Source organism: Nerophis ophidion, linkage group LG02 (genome assembly GCF_033978795.1).
Source record: "Nerophis ophidion isolate RoL-2023_Sa linkage group LG02, RoL_Noph_v1.0, whole genome shotgun sequence".
Classification (NCBI taxonomy): domain Eukaryota; kingdom Metazoa; phylum Chordata; class Actinopteri; order Syngnathiformes; family Syngnathidae; genus Nerophis; species Nerophis ophidion.
The window spans coordinates 79,166,901-79,192,523 of record NC_084612.1 but is presented as its reverse complement, the minus strand read 5'-3'; the positions used below and the strand labels follow the sequence as shown (position 1 = coordinate 79,192,523).

Here is a 25,623-nt window from a genome sequence, read left to right as displayed (position 1 = left end):
CACCTGACAACAACATCACCCCCCATCTACCCACCTGACTACAACATCACCCCCATCTACCCACCTGACAACAACATCACCTCCCATCTACCCACCTGACAACAACATCACCCCCCATCTACTCACCTGACTACAACATCACCCCCCATCTACCCACCTGACAACAACATCACCCCCCATCTACCCACCTGACAACAACATCACCCCCCATCTACTCACTTGACTACAACATCACCCCCCATCTACCCACCTGACAACAACATCACCCCCCATCTACCCACCTGACAACAACATCACCCCCCATCTACCCACCTGACAACAACATCACCCCCCATCTACCCACCTGACAACAACATCACCCCCCATCTACCCACCTGACAACAACATCACCCCCCATCTACCCACCTGACAACAACATCACCCCCCATCTACCCACCTGACAACAACATCACCCCCCATCTACCCACCTGACAACAACATCACCCCCATCTACTCACCTGACTACATCACCCCCCATCCACCCACCTGACTACAACATCACCCCCCATCTACCCACCTGACTACATCACCCCCCATCTACCCACCTGACAACAACATCACCCCCCATCTACCCACCTGACAACAACATCACCCCCCATCTACCCACCTGACAACAACATCACCCCCCATCTACCCACCTGACAACAACATCACCCCCCATCTACCCACCTGACAACAACATCACCCCCCATCTACCCACCTGACAACAACATCACCCCCATCTACTCACCTGACTACATCACCCCCCATCCACCCACCTGACTACAACATCACCCCCCATCTACCCACCTGACTACATCACCCCCCATCTACCCACCTGACAACAACCCACCTGACAACAACATCACCCCCCCATCTACCCACCTGACAACAACATCACCCCCCATCTACCCACCTGACAACAACATCCACCCCCCATCTACCCACCTGACAACAACATCACCCCCCATCTACCCACCTGACTACAACATCACCCCCATCTACCCACCTGACAACAACATCACCCCCCATCTACCCACCTGACAACAACATCAACCCCCATCTACCCACCTGACAACAACATCACCCCCCATCTACCCACCTGACAACAACATCACCCCCACTACCCTACAATCACCCCCCATCTACCCACCTGACTACAACATCACCCCCATCTACCCACCTGACAACAACATCACCCCCCATCTACCCACCTGACAACAACATCACCCCCCATCTACCCACCTGACAACAACATCACCCCCCATCTACCCACCTGACAACAACATCACCCCCCATCTACCACCTGACAACAACATCACCCCCCCCATCTACCCACCTGACAACAACATCACCCCCCATCTACCCACCTGACAACAACATCACCCCCCATCTACCCACCTGACAACAACATCACCCCCCATCTACCCACCTGACAACAACATCACCCCCCATCTACCCACCTGACAACAACATCACCCCCCATCTACCCACCTGACAACAACATCACCCCCCATCTACCCACCTGACAACAACATCACCCCCCATCTACCCACCTGACAACAACATCACCCCCCATCTACCCACCTGACAACAACATCACCCCCCATCTACCCACCTGACAACAACATCACCCCCCCATCTACCCACCTGACAACAACATCACCCCCCATCTACCCACCTGACAACAACATCACCCCCATCTACCCACCTGACAACAACATCACCCCCCATCTACCCACCTGACAACAACATCACCCCCCATCTACCCACCTGACAACAACATCACCCCCCATCTACCCACCTGACAACAACATCACCCCCCATCTACCCACCTGACAACAACATCACCCCCCATCTACCCACCATCGACTACAACATCACCCCCCATCTACCCACCTGACAACAACATCACCCCCCCATCTACCCACCTGACAACAACATCACCCCCATCTACCCACCTGACAACAACATCACCCCCCATCTACCCACCTGACAACAACATCACCCCCCATCTACCCACCTGACAACAACATCACCCCCCATCTACCCACCTGACAACAACATCACCCCCCATCTACCCACCTGACAACAACATCACCCCCCATCTACCCACCTGACAACAACATCCAACCCCCTCAACCCCCATCTACCCACCTGACAACAACATCACCCCCCATCTACCCACCTGACAACAACATCACCCCCCATCTACCCACCTGACAACAACATCACCCCCCATCTACCCACCTGACAACAACATCACCCCCATCTACCCACCTGACAACAACATCACCCCCCATCTACCCACCTGACTACAACATCACCCCCCATCTACCCACCTGACAACAACATCACCCCCCATCTACCCACCTGACAACAACATCACCCCCCATCTACCCACCTGACAACAACATCACCCCCCATCTACCCACCTGACAACAACATCACCCCCCATCTACCCACCTGACTACAACATCACCCCCCATCTACCCACCTGACAACAACATCACCCCCCATCTACCCACCTGACTACAACATCACCCCCCATCTACTCCACCTGACAACAACATCACCCCCCATCTACCCACCTGACAACAACATCACCCCCCATCTACCCACCTGACAACAACATCACCCCCCATCTACCCACCTGACAACAACATCACCCCCCATCTACCCACCTGACAACAACATCACCCCCCATCTACCCACCTGACAACAACATCACCCCCCATCTACCCACCTGACAACAACATCACCCCCCATCTACCCACCTGACAACATCACCCCCCATCTACCCACCTGACAACAACATCACCCCCCATCTACCCACCTGACAACAACATCACCCCCCATCTACCCACCTGACAACAACATCACCCCCCATCTACCCACCTGACAACAACATCACCCCCCATCTACCCACCTGACAACAACATCACCCCCATCTACCCACCTGACAACAACATCACCCCCATCTACCCACCTGACAACAACATCACCCCCCATCTACCCACCTGACAACAACATCACCCCCATCTACCCACCTGACTACATCACCCCCCATCTACCCACCTGACAACAACATCACCCCCCATCTACCCACCTGACAACAACATCACCCCCCATCTACCCACCTGACAACAACATCACCCCCCATCTACCCACCTGACAACAACATCACCCCCCATCTACCCACCTGACAACAACATCACCCCCCATCTACCCACCTGACAACAACATCACCCCCCATCTACTCACCTGACTACAACATCACCCCCCATCTACCCACCTGACAACAACATCACCCCCCATCTACCCACCTGACAACAACATCACCCCCCATCTACCCACCTGACAACAACATCACCCCCCATCTACCACCTGACAACAACATCACCCCCATCTACTCACCTGACTACAACATCACCCCCCATCTACCCACCTGACTACAACATCACCCCCCATCTACCCACCTGACAACAACATCACCCCCCATCTACCCACCTGACAACAACATCACCCCCCATCTACCCACCTGACAACAACATCACCCCCATCTACCACCTGACAACATCACCCCCCATCTACTCACCTGACAACAACATCACCCCCCATCTACCCACCTGACAACAAAATCACCCCCCATCTACCCACCTGACTACAACATCACCCCCCATCTACCCACCTGACTACAACATCACCCCCCATCTACCCACCTGACAACAACATCACCCCCCATCTACCCACCTGACAACAACATCACCCCCCATCTACCCACCTGACAACAACATCACCCCCCCATCTACTCACCTGACAACAACATCACCCCCCATCTACCCACCTGACAACAAAATCACCCCCCATCTACCCACCTGACTACAACATCACCCCCCATCTACCCACCTGACTACAACATCACCCCCCATCTACCCACCTGACAACAACATCACCCCCATCTACCCACCTGACAACAACATCACCCCCATCTACCCACCTGACAACAACATCACCCCCCATCTACCCACCTGACAACAACATCACCCCCCATCTACCCACCTGACAACAACATCACCACCCCATCTACCCACCTGACAACAACATCACCCCCCCATCTACTCACCTGACAACAACATCACCCCCCATCTACCCACCTGACTACAACATCACCCCCCCATCTACCCACCTGACTACAACATCACCCCCCATCTACCCACCTGACAACAACATCACCCCCATCTACCCACCTGACAACAACATCACCCCCCATCTACCCACCTGACAACAACATCACCCCTCATTTACCCACCTGACTACAACATCACCCCCCATCTACCCACCTGACTACAACATCACCCCCCATCTACCCACCTGACAACAACATCACCCCCCATCTACCCACCTGACAACAACATCACCCCCCATCTACCCACCTGACAACAACATCACCCCCCATCTACCCAGCTGACAACAACATCACCCCCCATCTACCCACCTGACAACAACATCACCCCCATCTACCCACCTGACAACAACATAACCCCCCATCTACCCACCTGACAACATCACCCCCCATCTACCCACCTGACAACAACATCACCCCCATCTACCTACCTGACAACAACATCACCCCCATCTACCTACCTGACAACAACATCACCCCCCATCTACCCACCTGACAACATCACCCCCCATCTACCCACCTGACAACAACATCACCCCCCATCTACCCACCTGACAACAACATCACCCCCCATCTACCCACCTGACAACAACATCACCCCCCATCTACCCACCTGACAACAACATCACCCCCCATCTACCCACCTGACAACAACATCACCCCCCATCTACCCACCTGACAACAACATCACCCCCCATCTACCCACCTGACTACAACATCACCCCCCATCTACCCACCTGACAACAACATCACCCCCCATCTACCCACCTGACAACAACATCACCCCCCATCTACCCACCTGACAACAACATCACCCCCCATCTACCCACCTGACAACAACATCACCCCCATCTAACCCACCTGACTACAACATCACCCCCGTCTACCCACCTGACAACAACATCACCCCCCATCTACCCACCTGACAACAACATCACCCCCCATCTACCCACCTGACTACAACATCACCCCCCATCTACCCACCTGACAACAACATCACCCCCATCTACCCACCTGACTACAACATCACCCCCCATCTACTCACCTGACAACAACATCACCCCCCATCTACCCACCTGACAACAACATCACCTCACCGTTTATCTCATTTTCCAAACAATCCCAAGCATTTGGGCTTTCAGAAGATCTCTCCATGGAGATGCAAACTTAGCTTCCTGCAATTTAATCAGCAGTCAGCATCCTCTGCATGCACTTCCAGTCCCCACATGTTGCCATCTATACTTTGAGAAAGGACTTATTCTCACAGACATGATGATTTACACCTCAATGCTTTCCAAGCAGGTGTCTGTAACACGGCAGTAAAACGGCTGATCAAACAAAACAGAAGTCATAGTTACAGACCCACTACACTGCAAAAAACAAAATCTAAGTAAGATGAAATATCTCAAATAAGGCTGATGTTTGTTTATTTTCTGCCTGATAAGATACTTCTTCTCACTAAGCAGATTTTATGTTCGAGTCTTTTACTTGGTTTAAAGGTTTCGGTCCTAAATGATGTCAGTAAGATATCACAGCTTGTTGCTGACATGTGATGAGCTTTATTGAGTAAAACATGCTTGGAACTAGAATATCAAGTCTTGCAAAGTTGTGTCATCAAAACTGATTTTTCAAAGTAAATCATTTCTTATTTCAAGCATGTAAAAAAAAAAAATGACTTTGACACAAATGTGTGTCATAATTAAAACAGATGACAGCCAAACACACTTTGCTGTTTTATTGTCGATGAAGCAATATAAAATATGTACTCATGGAGTCGTACAGTTGGTACAATACAGTAAACTGACACTTAATATTTAAACATTTAACATGGGACATTTGGAACTATTTTGAACATAAAAAGTTCATGCACATTCTGATACATTCTTTTAAATTACTATATATATATATATATATATATATATATGTTAGAAATGTAATGGTGAGCACACATCATGAAGACAAAATAATGGCACTAACATTTACCTCATTTAAGAATAGTTTTCAACAAAATGTCTCATATTTCTTTTATCTACCAAGTTAAAAAGTGCACTTGTCATTAGTGAGAATATACTTCTTTGAAGCTATTTTTGGCTTCATTGAGGTTAGCTCATTTGACTTGTTTTGGAAAGCCTTGACAAGCCAAATGTTTTTGTTCTATTGGCAGATCATTTTGCTGAATTCAAATAAAATAAGCCTCATTTTTTTTTCCCCCTTGTTTTTGAAGACTGACTTTTTGTAGTGTAGCCGCGCACATGAGCTAAAGGCTAAAGCAGGGCTGTCAAACTCTTTCTAGCATACAAGAAAATGTGTGCTCATGCGGGCCAGATTATTAAATTCATGGCATTAAGACTAATAGATAAAGACAACTTTGGCCAAAAGTAGAACAAACACGTTCTGAAAAAATTACAATGAAAACATAGAATAAACTAGTGGCAGTGGTCAAGTTAATAGAATAAACTAGTGGCTGTGGTCAAGTTAATAGAATAAACTAGTGGCTGTGGTCAAGTTAATAGAATAAACTAGTGGCAGTGTTTAAGTTAATAGAATAAACTAGTGGCTGTGGTCAAGTTAATAGAATAAACTAGTGGCAGTGGTAAAGTTAATAGAATAAACTAGTGGCAGTGGTCAAGTTAATAGAATAAACTAGTGGCAGTGTTTAAGTTAATAGAATAAACTAGTGGCAGTGGTCAAGTTAATAGAATAAACTAGTGGCAGTGGTAAATATAATAGAATAAACTAGTGGCAGTGGTCAAGTTAATAGAATAAACTAGTGGCAGTGGTCAAGTTAATAGAATAAACTAGTGACAGTGGTAAAGTTAATAGAATAAACTAGTGGCAGTGTTTAAGTTAATAGAATAAACTAGTGGCAGTGGTCAAGTTAATAGAATAAACTACTGGCAGTGTTTAAGTTAATAGAATAAACTAGTGGCTGTAGTCAAGTTAATAGAATAAACTAGTGGCAGTGGTCAAGTTAATAGAATAAACTAGCGGCAGTGGTCAAGTTAATTGAATAAACTAGTGGCTGTGGTCAAGTTTATAGAATAAACTAGTGGCAGTTGTCAAGTTAATAGAATAAACTAGTGGCAGTGGTCAAGTTAATAGAATAAACTAGTGGCAGTGTTTAAGTTAATAGAATAAACTAGTGGCTGTAGTCAAGTTAATAGAATAAACTAGCGGCAGTGGTCAAGTTAATAGAATAAACTAGTGGCAGTGGTAAAGTTAATAGAATAAACTAGTGGCAGTGGTCAAGTTAATAGAATAAACTAGTGGCAGTGGTAAAGTTAATAGAATAAACTAGTGGCAGTGGTAAAGTTAATAGAATAAACTAGCAGCTGTGGTCAAGTTAATAGAATAAACTAGTGGCAGTGGTCAAGTTAATAGAATAAACTAGTGGCAGTGGTCAAGTTAATTGAATAAACTAGTGGCAGTGGTCAAGTTTATAGAATAAACTAGCGGCAGTGGTCAAGTTAATTGAATAAACTAGTGGCTGTGGTCAAGTTAATAGAATAAACTAGTGGCAGTGGTCAAGTTAATAGAATAAACTAGCAGCAGTGGTCAAGTTAATTAAATAAACTAGCGGCAGTGGTCAAGTTAATAGAATAAACTAGTGGCAGTGGTAAAGTTAATAGAATAAACTAGTGGCAGTGGTCAAGTTAATGGAATAAACTAGTGGCAGTGGTCAAGTTAATAGAATAAACTAGTGGCAGTGGTCAAGTTAATAGAATAAACTAGTGGCAGTGGTAAATATAATAGAATAAACTAGTGGCAGTGGTCAAGTTAATAGAATAAACTAGTGGCAGTGGTCAAGTTAATAGAATAAACTAGTGGCAGTGGTCAAGTTAATAGAATAAACTAGTGGCAGTGGTCAAGTTAATAGAATAAACTAGTGGCAGTGGTAAAGTTAATAGAATAGACTAGTGGCAGTGGTCAAGTCAATAGAATAAACTAGTGGCAGTGGTCAAGTTAATAGAATAAACTAGTGGCAGTGGTAAAGTTAATAGAATAAACTAGTGGCAGTGGTCAAGTTAATAGAATAAACTAGTGGCAGTGGTCAAGTTAATAGAATAAACTAGTGACAGTGGTAAAGTTAATAGAATAAACTAGCAGTTTTGGTCAAGTTAATAGAATAAACTAGTGGCAGTGGTAAATATAATAGAATAAACTAGTGGCAGTGGTCAAGTTTATAGAATAAACTAGTGGCTGTAGTCAAGTTAATAGAATAAACTAGTGGCAGTGGTAAAGTTAATAGAATAAACTAGCAGTTGTGGTCAAGTTAATAGAATTAACTAGTGGCAGTGTTTAAGTTAATAGAATAAACTAGTGGCAGTGGTCAAGTTAATAGAATAAACTAGTGGCAGTGGTAAAGTTAATAGAATAAACTAGCAGTTGTGGTCAAGTTAATAGAATAAACTAGTGGCAGTGGTAAAGTTAATAGAATAAACTAGCAGTTGTGGTCAAGTTAATAGAATAAACTAGCGGCTGTGGTCAAGTTAATAGAATAAACTAGTGGCAGTGGTCAAGTTAATAGAATAAACTAGTGGCAGTGGTCAAGTTAATAGAATAAACTAGTGGCAGTGGTCAAGTTTATAGAATAAACTAGCGGCTGTGGTCAAGTTAATAGAATAAACTAGTGGCTGTGGTCAAGTTTATAGAATAAACTAGTGGCAGTGGTCAAGTTTATAGAATAAACTAGCGGCTGTGGTCAAGTTAATAGAATAAACTAGTGGCAGTGGTCAAGTTAATAGAATAAACTAGTGGCAGTGTTTAAGTTAATAGAATAAACTAGTGGCTGTAGTCAAGTTAATAGAATAAACTAGTGGCAGTGGTAAATATAATAGAATAAACAGACTCCATAACTCCACTGAGGAATTTGTTAAAGTGAGAGAATACAAAAAGAATGCCGTAGTAAGTTGATAAAACTAACACAGAGACTAGCATGTCAGCTAATGCTAACAACGCTAGCTGGATTACATTACGATAGCAGGTTGAAATATGCAAGAAAACACTCCCACAGACGTCACACATGGGACGCTTTACCAAGTAAGAATGGTTTTAGTTATATTGTTAAAGTTGAAAAGGTTGCTTGGAGTGATGAATGAAGAATCCATACGAGTAAAAACGCTATGGACGGCTAAAAGACTGGAAAGCAGGCTGGTTGAAAAAGAACAAAAAGCACTACCAATAAATGGAAGGACACTGCAGTGAGCCAAGTGGTCCACAATATGGCACCATAGCACAAACAATAAAACGCCTTCTTTAATGTTTTTGATTGGTCCATTTTTTTTTGTTTTGATTATTTTTATTTTGGCCGTTAGCTAAGAAAAATCCTCAAATGGGCCGCTCTGTCTTGGAGGGTTCAAAGTGTCGGAAAAAGTAGCGGCTTGTAGAATTTACAGCAGCGTTTTATTTTGTTTAGTTGTTGTGCACTCGCAGCAACACAATTGTGTTGAACAATTGTGTGTAGCGTTGAATACCAAACGTCATGGGAAGGACACTTCAAGCATTTCCACATTTAGAAGTCATCGTCTTGACTTACTTGCTATGTGACATCATCATCTGTTGTCCAAGTAGCGGATGCAATATGATCTGAGGGCAAAGACATCAGAAGGAGATCAGAGGCTAATTGGCATCTCTCTTTTAAAACTCTGCTACTGCGCCTTTCAGTCTTGATAAATCACACACTGCGTTCAAAGGACTCCGGCTTGTTAGTGATTCCCAAAGCCCAAAAAAAGTCTGCGGGCTATAGAGCGTTTTCCGTTCGGGCTCCAGTACTCTGGAATGCCCTCCCGGTAACAGTTCGAGATGCCACCTCAGTAGAAGCATTTAAGTCTCACCTTAAAACTCATTTGTATACTCTAGCATTTAAATAGACTCCCTTTTAGACCAGTTGATCTGCCGTTTCTTTTCTTTTTCTTCTATGTCCCACTCTCCCTTGTGGAGGGGGTCCGGTCCGATCCGGTGGCCATGTACTGCTTGCCTGTGTATCGGCTGGGGACATCTCTGCGATGCTGATCCGCTCCGCTTGGGATGGTTTCCTGCTGGCTCCGCTGTGAACGGGGACTCTCGCTGCTGTGTTGGATCCGCTTTGGACTGGACTCTCGCGACTGTGTTGGATCCATTGTGGATTGAACTTTCACAGTATCATGTTAGACCCGCTCGACATCCATTGCTTTCCCTCCTCTCTAAGGTTCTCATAGTCATTATTGTCACCGACGTCCCACTGGGTCATCATTGTCACCAATGTCCCACTGGGTGTGAGTTTTCCTTGCCCTTATGTGGGCCTACCGAGGATGTCGTGGTGGTTTGTGCAGCCCTTTGAGACACTAGTGATTTAGGGCTATATAAGTAAACATGATTGATTGATAATTACTTATATTTACATCTTCTCCTCCAGCGTGGTTTGGATGATCAGCATATATTCTGTTGATGAAGACACACATGCTCAGTTAATATACAATGAATATCAAATATTGCAGCGTGTATAAGCAGAAAGACAAGTTCACTGCCCGCCTCTGCTACACACTCCTCGCCACACACTCCTCGCCACATACATGGCCGTAGCCTCTGCTACACACTCCTCGCCACACACTCCTCGCCAGATACATGGCCGTAGCCTCTGCTACACACTCCTCGCCACACACTCCCGCATACATGTGCCGTAGCCTCTGCTACACACTCCTCGCCACACACTCCCACATACATGGCCGTATCCTCTGCTACACACTCCTCGCCACTCACTCCTCGCCACATACATGGCCGTAGCCTCTGCTACACACTCCTCGCCACTCACTCCTCGCCACATACATGGCCGTAGCCTCTGCTACACACTCCTCGCCACATACATGGCCGTAGCCTCTGCTACACACTCCTCGCCACACACTCCTCGCCACATACATGGCCGTAGCCTCTGCTACACACTCCTCGCCACACACTCCCGCATACATGTGCCGTAGCCTCTGCTACACACTCCTCGCCACACACTCCCACATACATGGCCGTATCCTCTGCTACACACTCCTCGCCACTCACTTCCTCGCCACATACATGGCCGTAGCCTCTGCTACACACTCTCCTCGCCACTCACTCCTCGCCACATACATGGCCGTAGCCTCTGCTACACACTCCTCGCCACACACTCCCACATACATGGCCGTATCCTCTGCTACACACTCCTCGCCACTCACTCCTCGCCACATACATGGCCGTAGCCTCTGCTACACACTCCTCGCCACTCACTCCTCGCCACATACATGGCCGTAGCCTCTGCTACACACTCCTCGCCACACACTCCCACATACATGGCCGTAGCCTCTGCTACACACTCCTCGCCACACACTCCCGCATACATGGCCGTAGCCTCTGCTACACACTCCTCGCCACACACTCCCACATACATGGCCGTAGCCTCTGCTACACACTCCTCGCCACACACTCCCACATACATGGCCGTAGCCTCTGCTACACACTCCTCGCCACACACTCCCACATACATGGCCGTAGCCTCTGCTACACACTCCTCGCCACACACTCCCACATACATGGCCGTAGCCTCTGCTACACACTCCTCGCCACACACTCCCACATACATGGCCGTAGCCTCTGCTACACACTCCTCGCCACACACTCCCACATATATGGCCGTAGCCTCTGCTACACACTCCTCGCCACATACATGGCCGTAGCCTCTGCTACACACTCCTCGCCACACACTCCTCGCCACATACATGGCCGTAGCCTCTGCTACACACTCCTCGCCACACACTCCTCGCCACATACATGGCCGTAGCCTCTGCTACACACTCCTCGCCACACACTCCTCGCCACATACATGGCCGTAGCCTCTGCTACACACTCCTCGCCACACACTCCCACATACATGGCCGTAGCCTCTGCTACACACTCCTCGCCACACACTCCCACATACATGGCCGTAGCCTCTGCTACACACTCCTCGCCACACACTCCTCGCCACATACATGGCCGTAGCCTCTGCTACACACTCCTCGCCACACACTCCCACATACATGGCCGTAGCCTCTGCTACACACTCCTCGCCACACACTCCCACATACATGGCCGTAGCCTCTGCTACACACTCCTCGCCACACACTCCACATACATGGCCGTAGCCTCTGCTACACACTCCTCGCCACACACTCCACATACATGGCCGTAGCCTCTGCTACACACTCCTCGCCACACACTCCACATACATGGCCGTAGCCTCTGCTACACACTCCTCGCCACACACTCCTCGCCACATACATGGCCGTAGCCTCTGCTACACACTCCTCGCCACACACACCCGCATACATGGCCGTAGCCTCTGCTACACACTCCTCGCCACACACTCCTCGCCACATACATGGCCGTAGCCTCTGCTACACACTCCTCGCCACACACTCCTCGCCACATACATGGCCGTAGTCTCTGCTACACACTCCTCGCCACACACTCCCACATACATGGCCGTAGCCTCTGCTACACACTCCTCGCCACACACTCCTCGCCACATACATGGCCGTAGCCTCTGCTACACACTCCTCGCCACACACTCCTCGCCACATACATGGCCGTAGCCTCTGCTACACACTCCTCGCCACACACTCCTCGCCACATACATGGCCGTAGTCTCTGCTACACACTCCTCGCCACACACTCCCACATACATGGCCGTAGCCTCTGCTACACACTCCTCGCCACACACTCCCACATACATGGCCGTAGCCTCTGCTACACACTCCTCGCCACACACTCCCGCATACATGGCCGTAGTCTCTGCTACACACTCCTCGCCACACACTCCCACATACATGGCCGTAGCCTCTGCTACACGCTCATTGACAGGAACAGACCCAACAAAGCAACCAAGAGAGCCGACTGCTTCCTAGGCTGCCCACTAGCCTGCGGCCATTGTAGAGAGAATGCGTGCAGGTAGACAGAAGTGTGCGACACATTCAGCTGTGAGAATCTGGTCAACATTAGCTCTCTTCTTCCCGGTCAGGAGATCAGAGTCCACCACCATTTGTGTGATCAATTGTTGGTTGCTTGTCTTCACGAAGTGCACAGCTGTATGTCTTGCTGAGTGACCAGGTGTGCTTGGCCCTGCAGGTCATCAACGCCATCGAGCAGGACTACCGGCTGCCTCCTCCCATGGACTGTCCCAGCGCCCTGCACCAGCTCATGCTGGACTGCTGGCAGAAGGACCGCAACAACCGGCCCAAGTTCAGCCAGATCGTCAACAACCTGGACAAGATGATACGCAATCCCAACACCTTGAAGGCAATGACCCCGCTATCGTCAGGGTGAGTCGGGCGCCTGGGATGGATGTCTTGGACTTGGACAGTTCAGCTTTGAAGCACAAAGGCAGGACAGTCCAGACTCCGGCCGCTGGGGTCTTCAATTAGGACTGCATTCATTTTTAATAGTCTGACAATTTTTGATGCTGCCATCTAGTGGACAACGTGACTAATTCAGCTCATGGAATTTGATCCAATGCAAACAACAGACCCTAGTCATGGTGCAAAAAAACAAAACAAAACATCCAACCAACACACATGGTCAGACATAACACAACCTGCTCACTGAACTCTGGGGATATCCTAAAACAATGTTCATGCATCATAAAAAAAACTAAATACACCCATTTAAATCCATCACAAAGCATTATGGGAAAAATGCAACACACTCTCAACACATATCCAGGTTTGGCACTTTTGAGCTGTTTCAATTTTTCTTATTGATGACAAAACTTTTAGGAGGTCGTCACATACTTCTAATATCCAATATTGTTATATATATATATATATATATATATATATATATATATATATATATATATATATATACTGTATGTGTGGGTATATATATATATATATATACATATATGTATATACAGTATATATATATATATATATATATATATATATATATATATATATATATATATATATACATATATGTATATATATATATATATATGTGTCCCCCATCATGAAGCGAGAGTTGTGTGTCCCCATCATGAAGCGAGAGTTGTGTGTCCCCCATCATGAAGCGAGAGTTGTGTGTCCCCCATCATGAAGCGAGAGTTGTGTGTCCCCCATCATGAAATGAGAGTTGTGTCCCCCCCATCATGAAGCGAGAGTTGTGTCCCCCCCCATCATGAAGTGAGAGTTGTGTGTCCCCCATCATGAAGCGAGAGTTGTGTGTCCCCCATCATGAAGCGAGAGTTGTTGTCCCCCCCATCATGAAGCGAGAGTTGTGTCCCCCCCCATCATGAAGTGAGAGTTGTGTGTCCCCCCCATCATGAAGTGAGAGTTGTGTCCCCCCCATCATGGAGAGTTGTGTCTCCCCCCATCATGAAGTGAGAGTTGTGTCCCCCCCCATCATGAAGCGAGAGTTGTGTCCCCCCCCCATCATGAAGTGAGAGTTGTGTGTCCCCCCCCATCATGAAGTGAGAGTTGTGTCCCCCCCATCATGGAGAGTTGTGTCTCCCCCCCATCATGAAGCGAGAGTTGTGTCCCCCCCATCATGAAGCGAGAGTTGTGTCCCCCCCATCATGAAGTGAGAGTTGTGTCCCCCCCATCATGAAGCGAGAGTTGTGTCCCCCCATCATGAAGCGAGAGTTATGTCCCCCCCCATCATGAAGCGAGAGTTGTGTCCCCCCCCATCATGTAGTGAGAGTTGTGTGTCCCCCATCATGAAGAGAGAGTTGTGTCCCCCCCATCATGAAGTGAGAGTTGTGTCCCCCCATCATGAAGTGAGAGTTGTGTCCCCCCCATCATGAAGCGAGAGTTGTGTCCCCCCCATCATGAAGTGAGAGTTGTGTCCCCCCCATCATGAAGTGAGAGTTGTGTCCCCCCCCATCATGAAGTGAGAGTTGTGTCCCCCCCATCATGAAGTGAGAGTTGTGTCCCCCCCCATCATGAAGTGAGAGTTGTGTGTCCCCCATCATGAAGTGAGAGTTGTGTCCCCCCCATCATGAAGTGAGAGTTGTGTCCCCCCCATCATGAAGTGAGAGTTGTGTCCCCTCCCATCATGAAGTGAGAGTTGTGTCCCCCCCATCATTAAGCGAGAGTTGTGTCCCCCCCATCATGAAGTGAGAGTTGTGTCCCCCCCATCAGGAAGTGAGAGTTGTGTCCCCCCCCATCATTAAGCGAGAGTTGTGTCCCCCCCATCATGAAGTGAGAGTTGTGTCCCCCCCATCAGGAAGTGAGAGTTGTGTCCCCCCCATCATGAAGCGAGAGTTGTGTCCCCCCTATCATGAAGTGAGAGTTGTGTCCCCCCCCATCATGAAGTGAGAGTTGTGTCCCCTCCCATCATGAAGTGAGAGTTGTGTGTCCCCCATCATGAAGTGAGAGTTGTGTCCCCTCCCATCATGAAGTGAGAGTTGTGTCCCCTCCCATCATGAAGTGAGAGTTGTGTGTCCCCCATCATGAAGCGAGAGTTGTGTGTCCCCCATCATGAAGCGAGAGTTGTGTCCCCCATCATGAAGCGAGAGTTGTGTGTCCCCCATCATGTAGCGAGAGTTGTGTCCCCCCCATCATGAAGTGAGAGTTGTGTCCCCTCCCATCATGAAGTGAGAGTTGTGTCCCCTCCCATCATGAAGTGAGAGTTGTGTGTCCCCCATCATGAAGCGAGAGTTGTGTGTCCCCCCCCATCATGAAGCGAGAGTTGTGTCCCCCATCATGAAGCGAGAGTTGTGTGTCCCCCATCATGTAGCGAGAGTTGTGTCCCCCCCATCATGAAGTGAGAGTTGTGTCCCCCCCATCATGAAGTGAGAGTTGTGTCCCCCCCCCATCATGAAGCGAGAGTTGTGTGTCCCCCATCATGAAGTGAGAGTTGTGTCCCCCCCATCATGAAGTGAGAGTTGTGTCCCCCCCCATCATGAAGTGAGAGTTGTGTCCCCCCCCATCATGAAGTGAGAGTTGTGTCCCCCCATCATGAAGTGAGAGTTGTGTCCCCCCCATCATGAAGTGAGAGTTGTGTGTCCCCCATCATGAAGCGAGAGTTGTGTGTCCCCCATCATGAAGTGAGAGTTGTGTGTCCCCCATCATGAAGTGAGAGTTGTGTCCCCCCCCCATCATGAAGTGAGAGTTGTGTCCCCCCCATCATGAAGTGAGAGTTGTGTCCCCCCCATCATGAAGTGAGAGTTGTGTCCCCCCATCACGAAGTGAGAGTTGTGTCCCCCCCATCATGAAGTGAGAGTTGTGTCCCCCCATCATTAAGCGAGAGTTGTGTCCCCCCCATCATGAAGTGAGAGTTGTGTCCCCCCCATCATGAAGTGAGAGTTGTGTCCCCCCCCATCATTAAGCGAGAGTTGTGTCCCCCCCATCATGAAGTGAGAGTTGTGTCCCCCCCATCAGGAAGTGAGAGTTGTGTCCCCCCCATCATGAAGCGAGAGTTGTGTCCCCCCCATCATGAAGTGAGAGTTGTGTCCCCCCCCATCATGAAGTGAGAGTTGTGTCCCCTCCCATCATGAAGTGAGAGTTGTGTGTCCCCCATCATGAAGTGAGAGTTGTGTCCCCTCCCATCATGAAGTGAGAGTTGTGTCCCCTCCCATCATGAAGTGAGAGTTGTGTGTCCCCCATCATGAAGCGAGAGTTGTGTGTCCCCCATCATGAAGCGAGAGTTGTGTCCCCCATCATGAAGCGAGAGTTGTGTCCCCCATCATGTAGCGAGAGTTGTGTCCCCCCCATCATGAAGTGAGAGTTGTGTCCCCCCCATCATGAAGTGAGAGTTGTGTCCCCCCCCCATCATGAAGCGAGAGTTGTGTGTCCCCCCATCATGAAGTGAGAGTTGTGTCCCCCCCCATCATGAAGTGAGAGTTGTGTCCCCCCATCATGAAGTGAGAGTTGTGTCCCCCCCATCATGAAGTGAGAGTTGTGTCCCCCCCATCATGAAGCGAGAGTTGTGTGTCCCCCATCATGAAGTGAGAGTTGTGTGTCCCCCATCATGAAGTGAGAGTTGTGTCCCCCCCATCATGAAGTGAGAGTTGTGTCCCCCCCATCATGAAGCGAGAGTTGTGTCCCCCCCCCATCATGAAGTGAGAGTTGTGTGTCCCCCATCATGAAGTGAGAGTTGTGTCCCCCCCATCATGAAGCGAGAGTTGTGTCCCCCCCATCATGAATTGAGAGTTGTGTCCCCCCATCATGAAGTGAGAGTTGTGTCCCCCCCATCATGAAGTGAGAGTTGTGTCCCCCCATCATGAAGTGAGAGTTGTGTCCCCCCCCATCATGAAGTGAGAGTTGTGTCCCCCCCATCATGAAGTGAGAGTTGTTTCCCCCCCATCATGAAGTGAGAGTTGTGTCCCCCCCCCCATCATGAAGTGAGAGTTGTGTCCCCCCCATCATGAAGCGAGAGTTGTGTCCCCCCCATCATGAAGTGAGAGTTGTGTCCCCCCCATCATGAAGTGAGAGTTGTGTTCCCCCAATCATGAAGTGAGAGTTGTGTCCCCCCCATCATGAAGTGAGAGTTGTGTCCCCCCCATCATGAAGTGAGAGTTGTGTGTCCCCCATCATGAAGTGAGAGTTGTGTGTCCCCCCATCATGAAGTGAGAGTTGTGTCCCCCCCATCATGAGGTGAGAGTTGTGTCCCCCCCATCATGAAGTGAGAGTTGTGTCCCCCCCATCATGAAGTGAGAGTTGTGTCCCCCCCATCATGAAGTGAGAGTTGTGTGTCCCCCATCATGAAGTGAGAGTTGTGTCCCCCCCATCATGAAGTGAGAGTTGTGTCCCCCCCCATCATGAAGTGAGAGTTGTGTGTCCCCCATCATGAAGTGAGAGTTGTGTGTCCCCCATCATGAAGTGAGAGTTGTGTGTCCCCCATCATGAAGTGAGAGTTGTGTCCCCCCCATCATGAGGTGAGAGTTGTGTCCCCCCCATCATGAAGTGAGAGTTGTGTCCCCCCCATCATGAAGTGAGAGTTGTGTCCCCCCCATCATGAAGTGAGAGTTGTGTGTCCCCCATCATGAAGTGAGAGTTGTGTCCCCCCCATCATGAAGTGAGAGTTGTGTCCCCCCCCATCATGAAGTGAGAGTTGTGTCCCCCCCATCATGAAGTGAGAGTTGTGTGTCCCCCATCATGAAGTGAGAGTTGTGTGTCCCCCCATCATGAAGTGAGAGTTGTGTCCCCCCCATCATGAAGTGAGAGTTGTGTGTCCCCCATCATGAAGTGAGAGTTGTGTCCCCCCCATCATGAAGTGAGAGTTGTGTGTCCCCCCATCATGAAGTGAGAGTTGTGTGTCCCCCATCATGAAGTGAGAGTTGTGTCCCCCCCATCATGAAGTGAGAGTTGTGTCCCCCCCATCATGAAGTGAGAGTTGTGTCCCCCCATCATGAAGCGAGAGTTGTGTCCCCCCCATCATGAAGCGAGAGTTGTGTCCCCCCCATCATGAAGCGAGAGTTGTGTCCCCCCCATCATGAAGTGAGAGTTGTGTGTCCCCCCCATCATGAAGTGAGAGTTGTGTGTCCCCCATCATGAAGTGAGAGTTGTGTCCCCCCCATCATGAAGTGAGAGTTGTGTCCCCCCCATCATGAAGTGAGAGTTGTGTCCCCCCCATCATGAAGCGAGAGTTGTGTCCCCCCCATCATGAAGCGAGAGTTGTGTCCCCCCCATCATGAAGTGAGAGTTGTGTCCCCCCCCATCATGAGGGTCCCTAACGTCCTGCCTGTGCTTCCTCCTCAGCGTCCACCTGCCTCTGCTGGACCGCAGCGTCCCAGACTTTTCCAGCTTCAGCACGGTGGACGAGTGGTTGGACGCCATCAAAATGGGTCAATACAAGGACAACTTTGCCAACTGCGACTTCAGCACTTTGGAGGTGGTGTCGCAGATGACCATGGAGTAAGTCACCTTGTATTTAGGGTGAGAGCCTGGGGCCCCCCAGGACTTCTTGGTCCTCGCTGAAATGTCTTCTGCATTCAAGTTGAAGATGACCTGAAATCCGAGCAAGTATTGGGGTCAGCTGCACAGTCAATGAGACTCCATCAGGATGACAAACATTTTCATAGCCAAGTTTGACAAAAAAGACACAAAGTTGGTGGTAGTCTCTGTCTCATGTGGGAGGTCTCCAAACTGTGGTGGCCGGGCTGCATCTGGCCCGCCAGCGTCCACAATTCGGCCCTCGGGAGTACGTACTGAGTAAAAAAAAGAAAAAAAAAAGATTTAATTAGCGTATTTCCTTGAATTTCCGCCGGGCATATAGTATGTGCCTGCCTTCAATTACTGCCGGGTCAAACTCGCTTCCAAAAATAATTAGCGCATGCTTAGTAATACCCCCGGGTCAAACTCGTCACGTCACGTCACTGCCGGGTCAAACTCGCTTCCAAAAATAATTAGCGCATGCTTAGTAATACCCCCGGGTCAAACTCGTCACGTCACAATACCCCCGGGTCAAACTCGTCACGTCACAAGTGACACTTCCCCTGTCATCATTTTCAAAATGGAGGAGGCTGATTTCAATACCGGTCATTTGAAATCGCATAAAGGGAAGAAGATTAAGAGCTATTCAGTAGGATTTAGGGTCCAAGCTTACATCACACTCCAATTTTTACTGCATTCCTTTGGTAAGTGCTGGAGTGAGAAGAGGTTTTAAAATATTTGGTGCATGCTTACTTTTACTGCATGCCTTTGGTAAGCGCAGGAGTGAGAAGAGGTTTTAAATTAATTAACACCCCGGAGGCAATTTAAGGAAATACTGTAATTATTAGTATTAATATTATTAAAATCTGTCATGTTCAGCCATTTGACAAATGATCATGTAGATGTAGATGATCTATATCTACTCGACACATTTACTCTAGAATAGAGAAGTGTGGGATACTTCTTCTTGTTGACTTATTTGTTTGGTGCAGCAGGATAAAGTAAGAAGGGAAACAATTTCAGAAAAAAAAGTTTGGGTGCTAATGTATATATATATATATATATATATATATATGTATATATATATATATATATGTATATATATACACACACACACATATATATACATACATATATATATGTGTGTGTGTATGTTTATATATATATACACGCATATACACATATATACATACATATATGTGTATATATGTGTACATATATATGTATTAATTGTGTGTGTGTGTGTGTGTGTGTGTGTGTGTGTGTGTGTGTGTGTGTGTGTGTGTGTGTGTGTATACATATATATATATATATGTGTATATATATACACACACACACATATATATACATACATATATATATGTGTGTGTGTATGTTTATATATATATACACGCATATACACATATATACATACATATATGTGTATATATGTGTACATATATATGTATTAATTGTGTGTGTGTGTGTGTGTGTGTGTGTGTGTGTGTGTGTGTGTGTGTGTGTGTGTGTGTGTGTGTGTGCGTGCGCGCGCGTGCGTGCGTGCGTGCGTGCGTGCGTGCGTGCGTGCGTGCGTGCGTGCGTGCGTGTGTGTGTGTGTGAATTTAAGGTTTCTTTGGTTTATCCATACCAGAGTTGAGCAGAATATATGTTTGGAATAGGAATAAAAACAAGAGGCTATATTATCCCTACAAGCCTGTTTCGCAGGCTTTCCTGCTTTTTATAAAATCCCCTGCTGAGTGGGGAAACCTGCAAAACAGGCTTGTATATATACATATATATATATATATATATATATATATATATATATAAATAAATGTGTAAATCCAAAAGGTGATTTGACAATGTGAAGGATATTTAAAAGGTGTCTTTGTCTGCGGTCACAGCGACATCCTGAGGGTGGGCGTGACGTTAGCGGGCCACCAGAAGAAGATCCTCAACAGCGTCCAGATGATGCGGGCCCAGATGAACCAGATCCAGTCCGTGGAGGTCTGACCTTTCCCCGAGCGGAGTCGCGGTCCTGCAGGCGGTCAGGACGCGGGCCTGGCGGGCACCGAGGACGGAGCGGACGCTTATCCAGTGTGGCGTTCTCCTCCACTCTTTACCCCCACCCCCCACTCCTCACCCCCCACCCCCCTCATCCTCAGGGGTTGGCCATGGAGACTTCTGATGGCAAAAAAACAAAAAACAAAAAAAAAAAACGCGTGACCAGCAACACTTTTTTTCTCTTCCAACTTTCACCACTTTTCATTGGTACTTTGCTTTCTTCTCGTCATTTTGTAAAGAATTTTGTAAGGAAAAGGAGACAAACGGAGAAAATGCAAGGAGCTTGTGGACATTGAAAGACGAGATGAGCTTGTAGAGCGTGGGCAAGCTCCCCTTTAAAAGGAAGGCTGTGGACGTCGCCACCATCAAATGGACACTTTTGCCGCAGAATGCTGTCAGGGAAAAAAAAAAAATCTCCTTCATTTTTAATATTGTGTGAAATGTTGTGCTGAAGACCCCCAGGATAGGCCACAATATTTGGTGGACATATCAAGACTCCACACAGCTGCTGATCTTTTGCAAAGCATGCTGGGTAACCCAGCCAACGTACCCGCCCCCTTCTTCCAAATAGACTGGACAAGCTCTGCACTTTCTCCCTCATAATGTTCAATATTCTCTTTCTTTTGGGCTTTTCTTCTGCAAAGAGTCGACTGCAACACGACACAAACGCAGCAGCCCCGATGGCGTCGAGAATGAGGGGCGTGTCCTTACGCCATCGGTCCACGCATGCGCCAAGTCAATCACGTCACTTCCGTTTGACAGCAGCTCTTTTTTTTGCAGACGCAGTCACTGAAACTGTGCTTCGGTTTCTCCTTTAATCTTCACTCGGACAACTTAACACATCATTTAAAAACATGTGCTCAGCAGCCTTAAATGGCAAACAAACCAATACTTTATTTACATCAATTCACAATACTGATTATTTAAAAGTCTACATTTTGATATAAATTTAAGTTACAGTAAGTGCCTTTTCTTAAAGCATTAACAAATATATATATATGACGCAATAAGTGTCAGTGGGTCATTCATGGCAATGACAGAAGAGTGAAAAAGGGTGGACATTTTGGCGATAATACTCCCAGATGTATTTTTGTTTTGAATGCCCCCATTTTTCATCTTCATAATCGTGTTCCCTTTACTCCAAGGTAAGCTATTAATTATACAAAATATTAGTAAAACATTGAAATACATCGCAGAAGCCACATCGTAAAAAAATGCAAGTCCAGGAAGTGACGTTGTCTTCACGCATGCGTGGACACATCCTGTTGTCCAGTACCCATAAACACCAGAAAGGTAGACACAGCATTAGCTGCTCTAACACGAGAAATGTGGCAGCCATCTTGAAGTGGTGATGAGGAGCTGGCAAGCAGCCTAACCTTTTTTTGATTGAGTGAAACTTGTATTATTAGATTGCACAGTACAGTACATATTCCCTACAACTGACCACTAAATGCTAACACCCCAATAAGGTTTTCAACTTGTTTAAGTCCGGGTCCACCTTCATCAATTCATGGTAACTGATAGTTGACAGCTAGAAAACCAAGATGTTGTCAGCATTTTCCCGCTCAAATGAGTGGACTGTTGAAAATTGGAATCGGGGGATTACTTTTCACAAGTAAGATTTAACATTAACGTACTATTGGTTGTATTTTGTGAAAAGAATATTAGCATAGAGTTGAGGAGGAGCAAAGATCTTCAATAGTACTGAGATCCTAGCTGCTAGCAAACAAGAGTATGACCATTATAGGATTGCTTGTCAATGAAATTAATAAAATAGAAAAATGTCATACTAGAATAACATAAAGTTGAAATAAATGATGAGGATAAAGATGGTAAAAGCCAACAGGGGTAAAAGTCCAGATTGTGTAGATGTGGACTGTCCAATCAGATGGACAGTGGCTATACAGCATTATACAAGTCTCAATTCAGTCTATGGACTGTCCAATCAGATGGACTGTGGCTATACAGCATTATACAAGTCTCAATTCAGTCTATGGACTGTCCAATCAGATGGACTGTGGCTATACAGCATTATACAAGTCTCAATTCAGTCTATGGACTGTCCAATCAGATGGACGGTGGCTATACAGCATTATACAAGTCTCAATTCAGTCTATGGACTGTCCAATCAGATGGACAGTGGCTATACAGCATTATACAAGTCTCAATTCAGTCTATGGACTGTCCAATCAGATGGACGGTGGCTATACAGCATTATACAAGTCTCAATTCAGTCTATGGACTGTCCAATCAGATGGACAGTGGCTATACAGCATTATACAAGTCTCAATTCAGTCTATGGACTGTCCAATCAGATGGACAGTGGCTATACAGCATTATACAAGTCTCAATTCAGTCTATGGACTGTCCAATCAGATGGCCAGTGGCTATACAGCATTATACAAGTCTCAATTCAGTCTATGGACTGTCCAATCAGATGGACAGTGGCTATACAGCATTATACAAGTCTCAATTCAGTCTATGGACTGTCCAATCAGATGGACAGTGGCTATACAGCATTATACAAGTCTCAATTCAGTCTATGGACTGTCCAATCAGATGGACAGTGGCTATACAGCATTATACAAGTCTCAATTCAGTCTATGGACTGTCCAATCAGATGGACTGTGGCTATACAGCATTATACAAGTCTCAATTCAGTCTATGGACTGTCCAATCAGATGGACTGTGGCTATACAGCATTATACAAGTCTCAATTCAGTCTATGGACTGTCCAATCAGATGGACTGTGGCTATACAGCATTATACAAGTCTCAATTCAGTCTATGGACTGTCCAATCAGATGGACAGTGGCTATACAGCATTATACAAGTCTCAATTCAGTCTATGGACTGTCCAATCAGATGGACTGTGGCTATACAGCATTATACAAGTCTCAATTCAGTCTATGGACTGTCCAATCAGATGGACAGTGGCTATACAGCGTTATACAAGTCTCAATTCAGTCTATGGACTGTCCAATCAGATGGACAGTGGCTATACAGCATTATACAAGTCTCAATTCAGTCTAGCTTTCCAACCCAATGTTGTGTAACCCACCTTTGTGAAATACTTTCTTAACAGTAGAATTGTAAGCAGGAATAAGTCATCAAGTAACAATATTCAAATACTAACAATGCTGGGTAAAACAGAATTTGCTTTTCTTCTGAAGCCACTGAACCAGATTGGTGGTTTTAGCTGATATGAAGACTGTCAGGTGTTTATGTTGAAGTATTTGGCAGACACTTTTATGCAAAGCGACATACATGAAAAATACATATAAAACAATCAGTGTAAACATGATCATTTAAGGGAAGAATGTCATAGAAAATATCAACACAAGGTGTCAAGACAGAATAAACTCTCTGCTGCAACAAGAGAGATACAGTCCAAAAGTTATATAGATATCTAATGTATTCATACATTGGATATGTCCTTCACCATAGCTACAGGTATGAGAAAAAAGGGGGTGAAAAGGAGTGTTTTCAGTGAAGTAAAATGAATAAAATGTGCTGACAGTTGTTGGCTCCTGCCAAGTGTATTGCACTGATCACCACTCCAAGATGGCCGCCCTACTTCTCGTCAGCGCCAGTAGGCAGTCGCGCTCCATGCTGCTTACACTTACAACATGTCTGTGTGGCTTCCTGTCCCGGTGGTCCGACCTCCGTCTGTCTGTGCCCGGTTGTCTTCTCCTGGACACTGAAGCACGTTTCCAGAAGCTTCCAGACCTCAGCGGCCCACCTGTGAACTTTCCACGTGGCTTCAAGCTCGCAGCGGAGAAGCGTGAGCTCACCAATGAGGATAATTCCCGTCCCCGCGTCCTTTCAGCGTGAGTCCGTCTCCATGTTCCTTCCGCCGTTTTGTTGACAGTTTACAGGCCAGCACGTGACCCGCTGATGCTGGCGTTGTTGAGCGGAAGTGTGAGTAGCTGTTTCCTGTTTCCTGTTTCCTGCATGAAGTGTTGATGTCGGTTTTCATTTGAAGGCGCACACCAGGAAAGCAGCAGTAGCATTTGAAGCGGAGCAATAATCAGGAGAAGACATGCTGCAGTCATTTTTGTACACTGTGAGAAACATGCCGTGACAAATGGAATAAAAGGAAGACAAACATTTACTTGCTGTAGAAAGTATTTCTATTTCCTGCAGAATGTATTTAATGGAATGGCACTGAGTAGAGCGCAGACAAAGCAACACCAACACAATGTGGGTTTGCACCTTCACACGCTGTTCTTTACTTTTCCACATCTTGTTACGTCACAGCCTTATTCCAAAATCAAATACATTCAATTTTGTCCTCAAACTTCTACACACAATACCCTTTAATGACAATGTGAGATGTTTGTTTGTTTTTTAATCGTAAGTATTTACAGATTCTGCTCAATACTTTGTTGACACACCTTTGAATAAGATGCCACAAACTCGGCACACCAATCTTTGGCCACTTTCCACATTCCTCTTTGCAGCACCTCTCGAGCTCCATCAGCTTGAATGACAGGCGTTGCTTTTCATCCAGGATGTT

At 47.0% G+C, this 25,623-nt stretch overlaps 1 protein-coding gene across 1 annotated transcript in view; it reads left to right on the top strand.

Annotated features, from left to right (window-relative positions):
• Positions 1-25,218, top strand: part of LOC133548265 (ephrin type-B receptor 2-like) — a 74,394-nt gene extending 49,176 nt beyond the window's left edge. The window contains exons 12-14 of the mRNA XM_061893582.1: positions 13,316-13,509; positions 18,889-19,044; positions 20,946-25,218. Of these exons, the coding sequence (XP_061749566.1) occupies positions 13,316-13,509; positions 18,889-19,044; positions 20,946-21,054 (459 nt within the window). The 3' untranslated portion in view covers positions 21,055-25,218. The remainder of the gene's footprint in view (positions 1-13,315; positions 13,510-18,888; positions 19,045-20,945) is intronic.
• Positions 25,219-25,623: the final 405 nt, after the last annotated feature.